Here is a 15,995-nt window from a genome sequence, read left to right on the forward strand (position 1 = left end):
AAGCTTGATTTTGAGAGTTACATTAATTAAGCAATTAAAAAACTGAAATGAGAGGAAGTTATGCACCTAAGAAGTGAGAGAGCTTTTAAGAGAAAAAATGTGGATTGAGAAAGATGGGAATGCAAATATACAAAACCAACCTTATATTCAATGGCTCTCATTATCTAATCGAATTAAAATGACATTTTAAAAAATCGAATGTTAAACGAAGAAAACCTTCTCCAAATTTCCCTCAATAAGTAATCTTTCTCCCTTTTTTAAGTAATATAGATATACGGGAGATATTCTATCACAAATCTAGCTAGAGACTCAAGGCTGCAATCTTTTTTCGATAGATACTCAGGCTTACATTACAAAAATATATAAACATTTACATATAAATATATATACACAGATCCGAATCAAGATGACCCACAGATCTCTTGTTGAGGCCATAATTGAATTGAATGAGGGAACTTTAATTTTAGCCACAGCTATTAAACATATAACGAAACCCCGATCTCAATCAATATCTCTGCACTTCCTTGTGGACCTTACCATGGTAATAAGACACTGATAAAGGCCCCGCCGACCTTCCTTCTCTCACTCTCTCTCTCTGAATTGGAAATTTTCGTCATCTCGTACTATGATTAATTAATCTATCTATCGTGACGTTATTATCTTGCACTAGTTTGTCGGTCCATTGGCTGAGGTCCATGTCGTGGACAACCATGACAACCCAATTATGGGAACACATAAATTATGTGTAATCGAATAGACAATTGAGATACTCATGAATATACTAACTTCATGGCTGGGGAGGATAAGGGTATGAGTAATTTCTCAGGCAATTGGGCACAAGAAACGTGCAAATTGCAAACTTTTCCCATAGCAAATCAAAATTAAAGCCCCCCTCAGCCTCATTCAAAGACAAATCCCACTTGGATTCCACTCTCTTTCGTTTTCACCTTTTACCGCATATACTCCCAAAAAACCTAGAATAAGATTATCAGACTATTACATGATTGAAACCTACCATACTGTCTGTTGGGACTGATTACATATCACATGACCGATTAACGAAATTTGAGCTAGTCCGTGTCGTTGGGTGAATAAAAAAAAAATTGGCCCATACTTCTCAAGATAATTTCAATACCGTCTCTTAGATATCATGATATTATCTTTTGAAAAGTTCGTCTGATTATCTCGTTATCTCTAAGGTACAGATTAGACAAGTAAATCTACTTGATATTTGCAATTAATTATCTATATCAACTCTTATATTATTAAGATGGAATTTTCTTTGTAGCATATGACCCTAAATAATGTCCCATGATGAGACACTAATCATATCCATTAGATATTCTAACATGAAATCTTGGCCATTCATAATTTACATATTTTGTCCCCTCAAATCGTAGTCCTTCAGATATTCATTTAGCAGTTTTTACCCATAATAATTTGTACTCGTCCCTCACTCATTCGACACATGGCCCAATCACACCGTCACACATGTCTACACGCAAGACAAAATGTAATTGGGGAATGGGCGAAATTGAACCCTAATTAATCAGACTAATATTGAACCAATAGTCTGATTTTTTGCAAATTCGATTTGGTCTTATTTATTCAACCGGATTATTCGATTTTTCATTGGTTCTTTCTATCCTTTTTTAACCAATTTCTTTGGTTTTTCATTGGTTCATTCTATCGTTTTTAATTCCGATGACCACGTTCGATCATTATCTACCAATTGATACGGAGGTTTGGCCTTTTCGATCACCAAATTGTTTCCACAAACAACCAGTTTTCACATTTCTTTGTACCTAGTTGAAATTTTGGTTCACCGGAATTGAAACTTCAACTCCCTCATCAATTTCACGATGATTTCAATATGAAAAGAGTCCCCTGAAGAATGTCTCGCCATTGCAACGGGAAAGTAGTTTCAATTACTATGACTAATTCCTGTCGACATGTTTTGCTTCACTTCGTCAAACCGCTCCATGGCTCAACGCTTCTCGTAGTATTCTCGGAGAGTTCGTCAAAGGCCGGCCATGTTGATCTTTCTCATTTTTTTCCTAGCCTTCGATCAATTTTTCTTTTTGGCAACGATAATTTCCTTATATTATTCCCTGATATTGAGGGATAGTTTGCAATTTTTTCCGGTAAGTTGATATTTTCCAAGGATATTTCGTTCATTAATTAAGTTAATTTTTATTTCTAAAACTGTTTTGTATTATTGGCACAAGCTAATTGTCTTGTCTGCTAGAGATCATTTATTCTATAAATAGTCTTGGGAATATAGATTTCTTTAGGAGGGAAAACAAAAGCATCAATGAATAAGACCCTGATAAAAAACTAATAAGTTCATATATTTATATATTGGCATAAGCCAATTCTATAATTCACTTAAGCAAATCTAACTAAAGGGATAACAATGAGTAATTATTAAAGCCTTCGAGCAATAATGATTTTGGTCGATTAAATGACATGTAAGGGCCGACCTTCATATTCTATTCTTATTTATAGTATCGGTTGTTAATGAATGCAGCAACGATGACGACCATTTGCAGAAATAAATATTTGGAATATATATAACTTTTATTTTGTGTATTTTTATTGACACGAGCTAATTGTAATGTATGCCAGAGCTCATTTGTGCTATAAATAGTCTTACGGACATAAATTTCTTTAGGAGGAAAAACAAAAGCATCAGTGAAGAGGACCCTGATGAAAAACTAATAAGTTCGTATATTTATATATTGGCCTAGATCAATTTTATAATCCGCTTAAGCAAATTTAACTAAAAGAATAACAACTAGTAATTATTAAAGATTACGAGCAATACTTATTTTGGTTGATTGAATGACTTGCCAATGGCGACCTTTATATTTTATTCCTGTTTATAGTTTTAATTGTTGATAAATGTAACGATGACGATGACCATATTATAGAAACAAATATTTGGAACAAAAATAACTTTTATTTTGTTTCTTTATATTTACTTAAGCTAATTGCCATGTCTATCAAAGCTCATTTATGTTATAAATAGTCTTAGAAATATAAGTGAAAATATCAGTGAAAAGGACCTTGATGAAAAACTAATAAGTTCGTGTATTTATATATTATCATTGGCCAATTTTATAATCTGCTTAAGCAAATTTAACTAAAAGTATAACAGCGAGTTATTGTATGGTTAGGGGTAAATTGCGGTTAGAGGAATCGTGTTCTTCAAATTTTTGACCTATTTTTCTAAATTTACTTTTTTAATTCCATAATTTTTGGGATAGTGATCCCTATAAAAGCTAACATTCATATTTTTAGGAATTTAAATTAGAGAAGTTATTTTTTTTGGACAACTGAAAAGAAAAAGCAACAATTCGTTCATCGGAAGCCGCCATCGACAACAACATTCATCATCTTTAAAATATGTAGAGCCTTATTGCCGCAATCTCGTTTCCTTTCCACAATCTCGTTGTCGTTTCGTAAATTTGCGCTCCACCATGTTGTGTTCGTCCAATTGCACAATAATACAACCACCAATGGTCATCTTTAGGACGTAGGAGCATGGCCGAACGTAAATCGTTCTTGAAATTTAATCATACGTTAACTAAATTCATTTGTTTGATTCACTTGATTATGTATTGTTTCATGCAGTTGTAATTCTCCAAATGAAAACCTAAGTCCGTCTTTCTATTCTCCGACGATGATGGATGTCATGGCCGACAATGCTGTTTTAGAAGAATAGCTAAATGTTTAAACCAAGTCTACAAATCATACCAATTTAATTATGAATGGCTTTGTTTTAAATAGATTTCTTGAAAAACCATTTGGTTCAAAAAAGTCGGGTCAGGTTTGTTGTGGTTTGGGTAGGAAGTTTTAAAGGGTTGGGCAGTAATTGTGACACGTGTCGGCGTTTACATGCAACACGTCATTAATCCAACATATTTGATCATTGTGGAATGTGACTCAATGATACTGTAACAAGATTGAAAAAATTGTGGGTTAAAATGTAAGTTTTAATACTTAAAGAGTGAAAAAAGTATATGTGCCCACCATGGGACATTATTTTGTATCCCATGCAAGAATTTTCTTTTCTTTCATATCTTTTTATCTCTCTACATCTTATAAGTACCGACCATGTTCAATTGCAAATCCCTCATAGTCTTCCATACTCATGGGTCATTGTAATCGATCGAGGATCACCAATCCCTTGTACTCGTGTAGAAGCCACATTCTCCTGGTCCGAATTTTCGAACCACAAAGGTATGAAATTTAGAATGAGAAAAACCCTATGGTTAGCAATAGCATGGAAACTCCCCTACTAGGCTATAGAGTTGTTCTACTTTCTCCATGTCTACCACTCTTTTAGGACTTATATTATATGTCATCTCCACTGGGTGGCTGGAGATTGAGAGAGATGGGCTTAGGATTGGTCGGACCAAAAGCAAAGGGCCAGTAGTGGTGAGCGATGACCATTGACCATTGGGCCCGATGGCGACGGCCAAAATGGAGCAAATATTCGATGAGTATTATTCAGTCACTTTGTGCAACATCCAATCAGAATATCTAAAAGTGAAAAACGGGTCTCACAATAGGGAGAAGGTCTTGTGTGCAACGGTAGTATCACGTAGAATTATGTCACAAGACACATAAAAAATATCATTTTTGCCAACAATGAATTATTTTTGACAACAATAGATTTTTTTACTTTTATTTACATACTAAAAATCAAAATGATAAATTCTTATTGACTTGTGGTATTATCACGTGATATCACCGTTACATAAAAGACTTTCTTCGTAATGAACTCATATATTTTCACTTATAATCATTTTGATGGTTGAATACTCGATCAATATTTTTCAGCTGGCAGTGCGTGATGATCCACCACGTGGGAAGCTGCTACTGGGCCACGTGGATCCTTCCAATGAAGGAGGAGATTGGCAATTTCCTTCCCACAAGGCATGCCCCTACAAAATAGCAGCCGGTGGCTTTTGTTTTGTTCTGTTCGAAGCCCAAGTCAAGCCAGCCCCTCTCTCTCTCTCACACTCTTCTCTTTGCCTCTAGGGGAAGAAGAAGCCCTCTCATTCGTGCATACCATAGGCTCTCTGCAACTTTGCAGCTCTTTCTTTTTCCTATTACAATTTTTCTCTGATAAGAGGATAGGAGAGGAAGAAGAAGGGGAAGGAAGTGAGAGAATCTGCAGATCAGATCCTTCCCAAGGAAAAGGGGGAAAGAAAATCTGCGAGAGCTCTTATAAAAGATCCTGAAAAAGAGATAAATCTGACCCATAGAGCAAGAACTCAAAGAAACCCACTTTTTTTATTTTTTAACGAAAAAACGTCAATCATCATTATCATCATCCTCTCTGTTTTCCTTTCCCAGATTGTCTGCTTGATAACCATTCTCCACATATTGTGAGTGAGACACCGAGGCCGGAGACAGAATCAGAGATTGTTCCGTACAAGCAAGAAACATCACCCCTTTCATAATATGACATAGACATCCTTAATATCCGAAGCCGTACACTGATTTCCCTCTCTGCTGAGGTATCGTGTGAGATATATATATATATATAAGAGAGAGAGAGAGAGAGAGAGAGAGAGAGGAGTGATGGATTTTTGGCCGGAGTTTCTGGCGAGCAGCTGGGGGAAGGAGTTCGTGGCTGGTGGCTTCGGCGGGGTCGCGGGGATTGTATCGGGATACCCTCTCGACACCCTCAGAATCCGGCAGCAGAGCTCGGGTTCCGGTTCGAGCTCCGCCATTAACATCCTCAGGGGAATCGTCCGGAATGAAGGGCTGGCCGCCCTGTACAGAGGTATGGGAGCTCCTCTTGCCTCCGTCACTTTCCAGGTACACGCATGGATTTCTCAATCCCCTGCTCTTGAATTCCCCCGTTTTGTTTTCCCGATATCGCCCGGATTCGATCAATTTGATTGAAGTTATTAGATTGGCCTCATAAGATAAATAGCTGCCCCTGCATCAAGATGATCTAGAAGAACTCCGCTGTTCGTCCCGTTAAGCAGCTACATATCAAACACCTTATCTGTTCGTATTTCCTCTGGTCCGAAAAAAATGAAAACTGCATATTCATCTGAAAGATTAAACTAATTCTACAAAATCATCATGAGTTACGTAATGAGGATAATATATTATGATCAATTAATTAACTAAGGGGCTCTGCTCTCTCCTGTGAATTCTTGGCTGTTGTTTTCGATAAGGTTGCCTTCAGATGTCATCTTCCACTGAAATGAGCCAAGCTCTCCATGATAGATACATAGAAGAAAGTGACCTTTTCCTTACTTTTGTATAAAGTAATGTCATTGTCTAGAATATGCACTTGGCTTATTGGATTATCTTCTTACTCATGGCATATTGGACTAACCAAATGGGTGATTTCAACTTGAACTTGTTCTTCTGATCTTGGAAACCGTTTGATTGACTCTCCGATGACATATAGTTTCTTAATGGCGAGCATGCTAGTCGCGCATTTGACTCATATAGTTTCTTGCTGTTACTCTCAGAATGCCATGGTCTTCCAAATCTACGCCGTCCTCTCTCAGGCGTTTGACACATCAGTCTCGATCAAGGACCCGCCGTCTTACAAGGGTGTCGCACTGGGAGGAGTTGGCACTGGGGCAATCCAGAGCCTGATACTCACCCCGGTTGAGCTTGTGAAGATCCAGCTCCAACTGCAAGACCAGAACCGCCCCAAAACACATCCAATGTACTGTCATAAGGGTCCGCTGAGCGTTGCTAGAAGCATCTTCCACACAAAGGGTCTCCGAGGAATGTACCGTGGATTGGGGATTACGGTCCTAAGGGACGCGCCAGCTCACGGGTTTTACTTCTGGACCTACGAGTATATGAGAGAGCAGTTCCACCCCGGGTGCAGAAAGAGCGGCCAGGAGAGCCTGAGGACAATGCTGGTGGCAGGCGGGCTGGCGGGAGTCGCTAGCTGGATCTGCTGTTACCCGTTGGACGTCATAAAGACCCGATTACAGGCCCAGTCTCCGCTTGCACCGCTGAAGTATAACGGGATTGTGGATTGCCTGAGGAAGAGTGTGAGGGAGGATGGATATGGGGTCCTGTGGAGGGGGCTCGGGACTGCCGTGGCCAGGGCATTCGTGGTGAACGGTGCTGTCTTTTCTGCCTACGAGATCGCCCTGAGATGCTTGTTCAATAATGGCGATCACGCTAGCATTCCAACAGAAAATGCGCTCTAAGTTTGGTAATTGATAATAGCAGAATCGGAGACTTCAAGTTGAAGTACTCGACTGACAATGGAAGGAAGAAGATTCGTCTTGATTGTGCAGCTGCAGAACATTGTTTACGTTGATCTTGCTATTATTTTCTACAATTCATATAGCCATTTGGATCATAGGCGCTGAAGCAGTAAAAATTAATTTTGGACATTTTTTCTATATGTAATTTTGTTATGATACATATGCATAATTATTTTTAGGCAAAATTAAGCACCATAACACAACAAAAGAAAAGCCACTCTCTCTCTCTCTAGTTAACAATCGCTAACCAAAAACAGAACTCGTACATCAGGAAACATGTAAGCAAACGATGGACCGGATTGATTCAGCTTGTTCAACTGGAACCGTTGGTCTACAGCCGGCGGGACGTATCGCAGCATCAAGCAGTTTGGTTTTCGATTTGTTCACGCATGAGGCTGAGACCGGCCATTTGTTCTTCCAATCCCGAGGATGCCTCAGCGAGGACATGCGGGTCAGTATAATGCCTCACCGCCTGAACAATAGCCCGTACCCGCTTATACGGGTCGGGGCAGTCGAAGATTTCCGACCCGACGAACACCCCGTCGCAGCCCAGCTGCATGACCAGGGCCGCGTCGGCCGGCGTCGCTATCCCCCCGGCGGCGAACTGCACCACCGGCAGCCGCCCCACCTGCTTCGCCTGTGCCAACAGGTCGTAAGGGGCCCCGATCCGCTTCGCGAACCCAAACACCTCGTCCTCGTCCATGTTGCTTAAGACCCTGATCTCCCCCATCACCGCCCTCACACTTCTCACGGTGCTGGCAATGTTGCCGCCGGCGACATCGCCCTGTGCCCGTATCATCGCTGCCCCCTCCCGGACCCTCCTGAGGGCCTCGCCGAGGTCCCGGCAGCCGCAGATGAAGGGGGTCCGGAAATTGTGCTTGTTGATGTGGTTGTGCTCGTCGGCGGGGCCGAGGACCTCGCCCTCGTCAATGTAGTCCACGTCGATGGCCTCCAAGATCTGGGCCTCCACGAAGTGGCCCGCGCGCGCGCGTGCGATGACGGGGATGGAGACGGCGCGCTTGATCTCCTTGACGAGGGAGGGATCGGGCATGCGGGAGATGGCGGCGCCGCGGGGAGGCGGCTCGGAGATGAGGATGGAGCAAGCGCCGGCCTCCTCGGCGATCTTGGCCTGCTGAAGGGAGGTGGCCTCGACGACAGCGCCGCCGCGGAGGAGCTGGGCGAGGCCGACCTTGATGGAGAAAGGGTTGCTATGCTTGGAGTCGGCGAGGGTGCTGCTGCCGTAGACCGTGACGGTACCGTCTTCCGCCATTGCCCGACAGAGAAGTAAAGCTGGTTGGGTATGCTGCAGTGCAGGTAATATCGCGGATCTGATCAGCAATTCAAATGCTCGTCGCGTAATGGGACCGTTCCGTTCAGTGCCCTGAAGAAGAGGGGAAGGGAGCAGTTCGCGAAACTTCAACGGAGGATCGGTTGTCTTTATGGAGCGTGAGGAGCAGACAGTGGAAGATGCGCGTAAGTGGTAGAAACTTCCATGTTTGTTCAGTGCTCTGCGTTGTTAGGTAGCTTCCCTCTCCGGCCTCTCCCCATCCTTTGGCATATTCCATTTTCTTTATTACTTGAGGGTCCCCTATTCTTGAATTTCCGATTTTTCTTTCTTTTTTTTTTCGGTAGATTTTTGTTTTGGTTATTTCTTTTAATGGGATTTTTTTCTCTCAGGTCGTCAACCCTCCCTTGCCCTCTCTTCTCCCTTCGAATAAAAACTCCCGAACATAGTGTAGGTGGAGAATTACCGAATGACGTCGGTTCCCTTTGGTACAAAAAAATGAAGAGTTAATTAGCAAAGTCGTCCATGACTTAGTCGAGTTAATTCAATTGGATTCTTGAAACAAATTTTACATCATTTTGGTCACCGATAGTATCAATTCAGTCCTTAATAACATCAATTTGGTCCCTTATTCCTTCTATTATAACGTCGTTGATAATTTAACTAGGCTGACATGAGCTGATTATCAAAAAGATCCTTCCGCCTTTTTTATTTATTACACTCTCATTCCCTCCTCCCACTCTTACTGTAAATGGTAGTCGAAGGGCCTTGTTCAAGCCGTTCGTTCTCTTCGCTTGGATATCCGATCAACGAGTTACTTGTTTCTATAGAAAGCTAACATAATAAACTACAATTAATAAAAAGAGTTGAGTCAAAAGTAAATAAACGACTTCAAAAACTTGGTTCAAAATTTAGTTTTTATCATGAAATCATAAACTTTCAAACGACTGTATCTTACAAACTATTTAATGAAATCACAATCCGTAAAATCTTATGGCTTCCTCATGATCCCAAAATTTTAACCAGATGAAAGTTTTAGAAAGAATCTAGCCTTACTCGAATATACCATTAACAACCGTAACTAAGCTTTTCCTTTCTGGAAAGAGAGAAATTGGCAAGTAGACAAAGACCCACAAAATTAAAAAGTGGATGCAACTTCCGATTACACACGAGTCCATAAGAATTTATATTTTAGAGCAACGGCCAAAAATGGAACATTGAACCAAATAAAGTTTTATTGTTTTAACAATATTTAACTTTTCAAATTATCTTTTTCAAATTGCTCAAAATGGAATCTATTCCAAACATACATGCCATGGTTCAACCTGTCCTCTGAATCAAACAAATTATTAAAGAAAAAATTTCGATAATTTTTTGATCCGTTTCCCTAATTTATTGTTTATTAATTTCCTGGTAATTGTGAGATAGAGATATTTTTAGCTCATCCTAAATTAAGTAAGGAGTGAATAATCAATGAATGAAAGGAGAAGAACTGGAGTTAACCCCCCTGGGAGATAGACCAATCGCTTCCGGAAAGAATCCTAAACTTTGTATTACTTTTCTTTATTTTCTAATTTATTCAGAAGTAATTTGCGAGATCATGGACCATTTATCTCCCTCAAAGTTGGCCCAGATAGAGGAGAGAGGAGAGAGTGAAAGAGGAGAGAGAGGAGAGAGAGACGAGAGAGGAGATTGAGAAAGAGAGGAGAGAGAGTGGGACTCGCACATGGGAGTCAATAAGAGATTATGAGAGCTAGAAGCATAAGAGAGAAATTGATAAGAAATGTAAGGAAAAAAAATGGTGAAAAGGTTTGAAAGGACAAAATTGATGTAAATATACATTTCTGTCCAAGACTAATGGTTGACTAGATCGTAAGGACTAATTGATGTTATAAAGATCTAATTAATGTTACAAAGGACCACATTGATGTAGAACAAGTGACCCGATTGATGTAACTGGTTAATTCGATGACCAAAATGATATAAAATTCATTTCAAGGATGTATTTGATGTATCCCGACTAAGTCAGGGGCAAATTTGCTAGTTCATTCAAATAATGAAATGAATGCTATTCGAAGAAATGTAACGATGTCAAGAGAGAAATTGCGATTATTTGATTATATTCCATACATGTTAGACTAATTTTATTTTATATTTACAAATATCTTATTTAAAACAATAAAAAGAGCACTTGATTTTTTCGTTGAAAATTTATTGAAATTATTGATTGCACATTCCTCGATTTTCTTAGATAAATTCTCATTTCATCAAATTAAGGGGAAGAAAAAACCATTTGAGGGAATGGATATTCAAATTCTCAAATCTAAAATAAGAGAAAAAGAAAATTGGAAGACTGAGAAGTTCATTTCCATTTCATTAAAAATCAAATCAAATAACGAGTATACCATCTTGCACATCTTAAAATAATTATATAATAAAATATTAAAAAAGAGAGGCCTATAGCCTCTGGGAGATCATCGGCCCTCAACGAGCCTCGTTGCTGGCAAAGTCAACCTCCGGTGAGGCTTACCCTAATTAAGGTGGCCCGCAAGCAAGGGGTCTCGGCCAACTAGTCTACAACAAAATCTCATTATCGGTAAATCTCATTATATATTCTCTATTTTCTTAAATTGGTGTAAATCCTTATAATATAATATGAATATTATTACTAATTTAGATTATATATAAACTAAGGTCGGATCAGTATTGTCGATATTTTTGTAGAACCCGAGAATTCGACCAGAGAACCAAATATGAAAGAGAAAACCGACCGCATTCCTTAACGGTTTTCGATATTTTCCTTCGTTCGGTTTTCACTTATACCCCTAAGTAATACAAAGTGTGGAGCCCGGATTGGCAAGTCCTCCCCGATTAGCAAATCCTTAATAAGCCCAAGCTAGGCCGGATTTAGAATCAATAAGGCTCAAAAGAATAGTAGACCAAAGGACTTGGGACTAGGATAGAATTGGGTTAGAACACCAACTGAAGTAAATTTTTCACCAAAAATAAAATAAAAAAAAACAGAGAAGAAGAAGACACTTTTGGTCTTCAAATTTACGACTTTTTGTCATTTTTGTCGTAAATTTTACCATTCTCGTCCTCAAACTTTTATTTTTTTGCCACTTTAGTCCTACATCCATTTTTCCTTTAAAAAATATATTTTTCATCCAAAAATAATTTTAAAATAATAATAGTTTCTGAAATTACAAAAAATTGAAAAGAAATAACAACCAAGGGGCAGCCTATAGGGAGTGGGGGCGCCTCGCTCGACCCCCACCTCAATTGAGTTCAGCGACAGGCTATCGATGACCTTCGTTGGTGGGGTCCCCCCGCCCCCCCTTCGCTCGGAAACCCCAAATATCCCTTGATTTAAGTAAGAGAATTCAAGGAAATCAATTTCGGAAATTGGACAGTGTGGGGCGTATGGGCTGGCCATCACCCCTTGATTGAGGCTGGGGACAAGATCAGAGTCTGTCACCAACCTTAATCGAGTGCTGTCGGGTTACGAAATAAGGAGTACAAACGTTGCATCACTATCAATATGAAATTAAGAGATTTTCAATTTAATTTTCGTGTTTTTTCAGTTTTTTTTAATCTCTTTTTAGGTTTATAGATTGCATTTGTAAACGAGAAAATAGAGTTTACTGAAAGAGATATCAAGGGGATTGTTAATTGGCTATGGTTTCGCACCCGAACGGCCATATAATATGAGTATGAGACAGATGGAGGACATTCGGCCGTGATGGAAAGCAGTTGTATCGGGTGCAGTCCAAGTCCAAACAAGTCAATACCATAAAGGAAATTTAACCGACCTGGAAGGGCATTTCCGTCATTCTACTTACCTTCCCTTTCTTCTTCCCGCCACGAGCTGTTCCCCACTTTAACTACTGCCCCCCAGTCCCTCATTTCTCAAGAAACAGAATACATTTTCCACAGCAAAGAACTTCCTTCCACTGAGAAGATGGATCTATGGAAGCAGATGAGGTTCTTCAGTTTCATGCTTCTCGTCTACACCACCACCATGGACCCCAAATGGCCGAACCCGACCCAAATTGTGAGGTTCAAGCCTTCTCGGGACATCAATGCCATCATCACCGCCCGATTCTTGCTGAGACCCGGACCGTCCGATGATGACCCAACAGACCGAGGCGGCCTTGAGTACGATTACTATCGGGAGTCCTGCCCTCAGGCTGAGAGAATTGTTCGTGAGATGGTCCAGGAGTTTTACCGAGTCCGACCTCGCGTTATCCCATCTCTTCTCCGGCTAGCATTCCATGACTGCTTCATTGAGGTGGGTGCGTCAGTTCTCGCCTGTGTTCTCTCATAGGAAGTTTTGCCGTGCCAATTTTCTCCCTCGTCGATTGCTTGTAGAGACCGGAAGCCTCTTTGTTGGTTCCCGTACTGCTTGTATTAGAATCTTGTTGATTGAATATTACAGAGTTAAAAATATTGCCATGCGAGCTTCTATGGGTTCGTGAGGTTTTCGTTGAGTTTTTTTGCATAATATGGTGATATGGCCCCGAGGCTTAGGCCCATATTTTTTCATTCTTGTGATTTGATTATCTTACGATTGTGTTCTTTTAGCATGTGGTTATACCTCAGCATGATTTTCTTGGTCTATGTTAGTGGTGGTTGAGTTTGTTCTTTATTTATCAGAGTATGTTTTGTTAATGGATCAAATGTAGGCTCCGGATCATTCGGTTATAGAATTAGTTTCTTCACATGATCTTCGATTTCTTTCTATAATCGTCAATTACCTGGGGCAACTTTTCTCGGCTTTGTGGTGATTCTTTTCTTATTTGCGTGGGCTGTAACATAGGGATGTGACGCCTCTATCCTGTTGGACCCAATTAATGGAATGGCATCAGAGAAAGATGTGTCCCCCAACGAACTGTTGAAGGGCTATGACATAATAGAAGCTATCAAGTTCGAGATCGAAAGAGCATGCCCCAGAACAGTGTCATGTGCTGACATTCTGGTCTTGGCTGCTCGGGAAGCCCTTCTTACGGTAAAACCCTCTCACCCTTATTATTCTATGCAATGGTTGATTTCATTGGTTTAACGATGATTCCTGAGAAATGCATTAATTATAGGTTGGCGGTCCATTCTATCCCCTAGAAACCGGCAGAAGGGACAGTATGATTTCATATGCGGAACTAGCCGAATATCAACTTCCTTCACCTTTTAGTGACCTCTCGGAAATTCTCGCATCTTTTGCAGCAAGGGGATTCGATGAGCAGGAAACTGTCAGTCTCTTAGGTAACGATTATTTTCTACCTTATTCTAACTCTGGCTTGATAAAATCCATGCCCTTTTCATTACTGAGCTGAATTGTAGTTTAAAGGTTGCAATCTCGCCACATACATCATTCGCTATCTTGCTAAGAATTGATTCCAGATTGATGGGAAAGCATTTTGCAGGTGCTCATAGTGTCGGATCGATTCATTGTAATTTCTTTGAGGACCGTCTCTACAATTTTTCTGGGACAAACAGGCCCGACCCATCTCTTGAGAGCGAATTCCTTAACCTGATGAGATCCCGATGCAGTAAATTTCCTTCAGCGTCATCCCCAAAACTTTCAGTGGCTCCATCACCTTCATTTAGAGCTGCTGGATTGCCGGCTCCTCCAATGGTAGAGCCGGAGACAGTGATGAGCTATGAGGGGCTGGGATTGAGACAAGCCGAGGACCCTGCTTTTGGGGCTCCATATTATCAGAACCTGCTGGAAGGCAGAGGAATCCTCTTTGCGGATCAGCAGCTCACGGGTTCCGAAGAAACTGGAAGTTGGGTCAGAGCATACGCTTGGGATGCTGCCCTCTTTCGAAAGGACTTCGCAGAGGCCATGTTGAAGCTCTCGAGCCTGCAGGTATTGACAGCATCTAGAGGGCAAATTCGTGTTAACTGCTCAAAGACTGCATAGATCAAACATATGCATATGTTTGGTATGATAAGATCACCATTTAGGTTGGCTACATAATCTGTAGCTTGATGGAGGTTTAGGCGTCTTCGATTGATCCATTCTTTTGGATTTGGTTTAGTTGAAAAAGGAAAAGAGAAGGATCTTGACAGCTACTCGGTTGATGTCCGACTTGATTGAGTATGGACTCTTAGCGTAGTTGGCTATGAAAGACTAGTTCATGAAGTCCAAAACTGTATTATAATGGTCGGATTGATTGATAGACAGAATCATACTAGTAGCTAGCAAAAACATAGCACAAGGAAAAGACGAGAGGACAAACCAAAACATGAGTAAGAGCACAGATTTCAATGATTTGTTGATCTATTGGGATGAGGGTAGCAGTGGAGTGCCTCCTCAGTGTCCAACACGGTCTCGAGGTCACCCCAGTCCATCTCAAGTTCCCTCATCTTCTCTTCAATCGGCTCGATGAAAGCACAAGTAGAGTTGGTTGTGAAAGCTAGTTTTGGCTTAGTTTTGGTTGTTCATGACATTGTAACTAATTGCAGCAAAGCAACTCGAGTGGTGGCCCCCCATCCACTGCTACTCTAGCCTCGTAAGCCCTGTCTACATCATTAATAAGGTATCCACTGGATATGTAATCTAATATCTAAGCCATGCAGACCGTAGTCAGCACCCGCAGCTCCAAAATGAGTTTTGGGTCTATCCGTTTATAGACCAATATATCATTGATATGTTCCTACCTACTCGTATCTGGTCCGTCCTTTCGACTCGATCAAGTCCTTTAGTTAGATTTGCCTTGCTTCAGTCAGTAGCTAGCATAATCAAGAGGCATCTCCTGTGGTTTCTCGTAATTGTGCTATTAACTTGACTTTTCAATAATGTTCAGAACTTCATGTCATAGTCTTTCATTTAATCTAATCGCACACCAAACCGAGGAACCTTCAAGGATCCTGGCTTTTCACTATCAGTTGAAGCTGAATCCAAAACAATAAAGCAATCGAAAGCACATAAACCCCCCTTTAACAACAGAATATGTAGTCAGCATAAAAGGTGAGTTATCATACCAAATATATCCAAGTGCTTGATCCCATGAGGTCTTCCAACAATTTTTTAAGGTGCTAACACAACCTTTACCTGGAACCAACAAAGAGACGTTCGGTCTTCCGAACAAGGCTTGACACGCTTGTTTCTGATCGTCGAGTTCTTCGGGCTTGGGGTTCCCGGTGGTGATGTGACAGATACGAAGATCGAATAACCAACCCGCTTCGAACAGTAAGGGCTCGAGGAGAAAATCACCGTATTAAGGGGAAAAAAAAAAGGAAAAGAAAAGATGAAAACACTCACATGCCAATGTTAATACTGAATAGACAAGGTTCTAACACAACCCTTACCTGGAACCGACAAAGAGACGTTTGGTTTTCTGAACAAGGTTTGACACGCTCGATTCTACCGTCGAGTTCTTCGGGCACGGGGTCCATGTTGGTGATGTATCAGATAAGAAGATAGAGAACCCAAGGGTTTC

At 40.7% G+C, this 15,995-nt stretch overlaps 3 protein-coding genes across 3 annotated transcripts; 2 read left to right on the top strand and 1 right to left on the bottom strand.

The window, feature by feature from the left end:
* Positions 1-4,987: 4,987 nt before the first annotated feature.
* Positions 4,988-7,406, top strand: LOC116200098 (mitochondrial arginine transporter BAC2). The gene is made up of 2 exons (XM_031530795.1): positions 4,988-5,835; positions 6,507-7,406. Exons 1-2 carry the CDS (start codon positions 5,596-5,598, stop codon positions 7,206-7,208), a joined length of 942 nt encoding a protein of 313 aa, XP_031386655.1. The 5' UTR covers positions 4,988-5,595; the 3' UTR covers positions 7,209-7,406.
* Positions 7,379-8,788, bottom strand: LOC116200099 (pyridoxal 5'-phosphate synthase-like subunit PDX1.2). The gene has a single exon (XM_031530796.1). It carries the CDS (start codon positions 8,536-8,538, stop codon positions 7,627-7,629), a length of 912 nt encoding a protein of 303 aa, XP_031386656.1. The 5' UTR covers positions 8,539-8,788; the 3' UTR covers positions 7,379-7,626.
* Positions 8,789-12,484: 3,696 nt separating this feature from the next.
* Positions 12,485-14,833, top strand: LOC116199224 (putative Peroxidase 48). Its single transcript, XM_031529509.1, has 4 exons — positions 12,485-12,844; positions 13,373-13,561; positions 13,647-13,812; positions 13,974-14,833. Exons 1-4 carry the CDS (start codon positions 12,515-12,517, stop codon positions 14,471-14,473), a joined length of 1,185 nt encoding a protein of 394 aa, XP_031385369.1. The 5' UTR covers positions 12,485-12,514; the 3' UTR covers positions 14,474-14,833.
* The last annotated feature ends 1,162 nt before the right edge of the window (positions 14,834-15,995 follow it).

Source organism: Punica granatum, chromosome 3 (genome assembly GCF_007655135.1).
Source record: "Punica granatum isolate Tunisia-2019 chromosome 3, ASM765513v2, whole genome shotgun sequence".
Lineage (NCBI taxonomy): Eukaryota > Viridiplantae > Streptophyta > Magnoliopsida > Myrtales > Lythraceae > Punica > Punica granatum.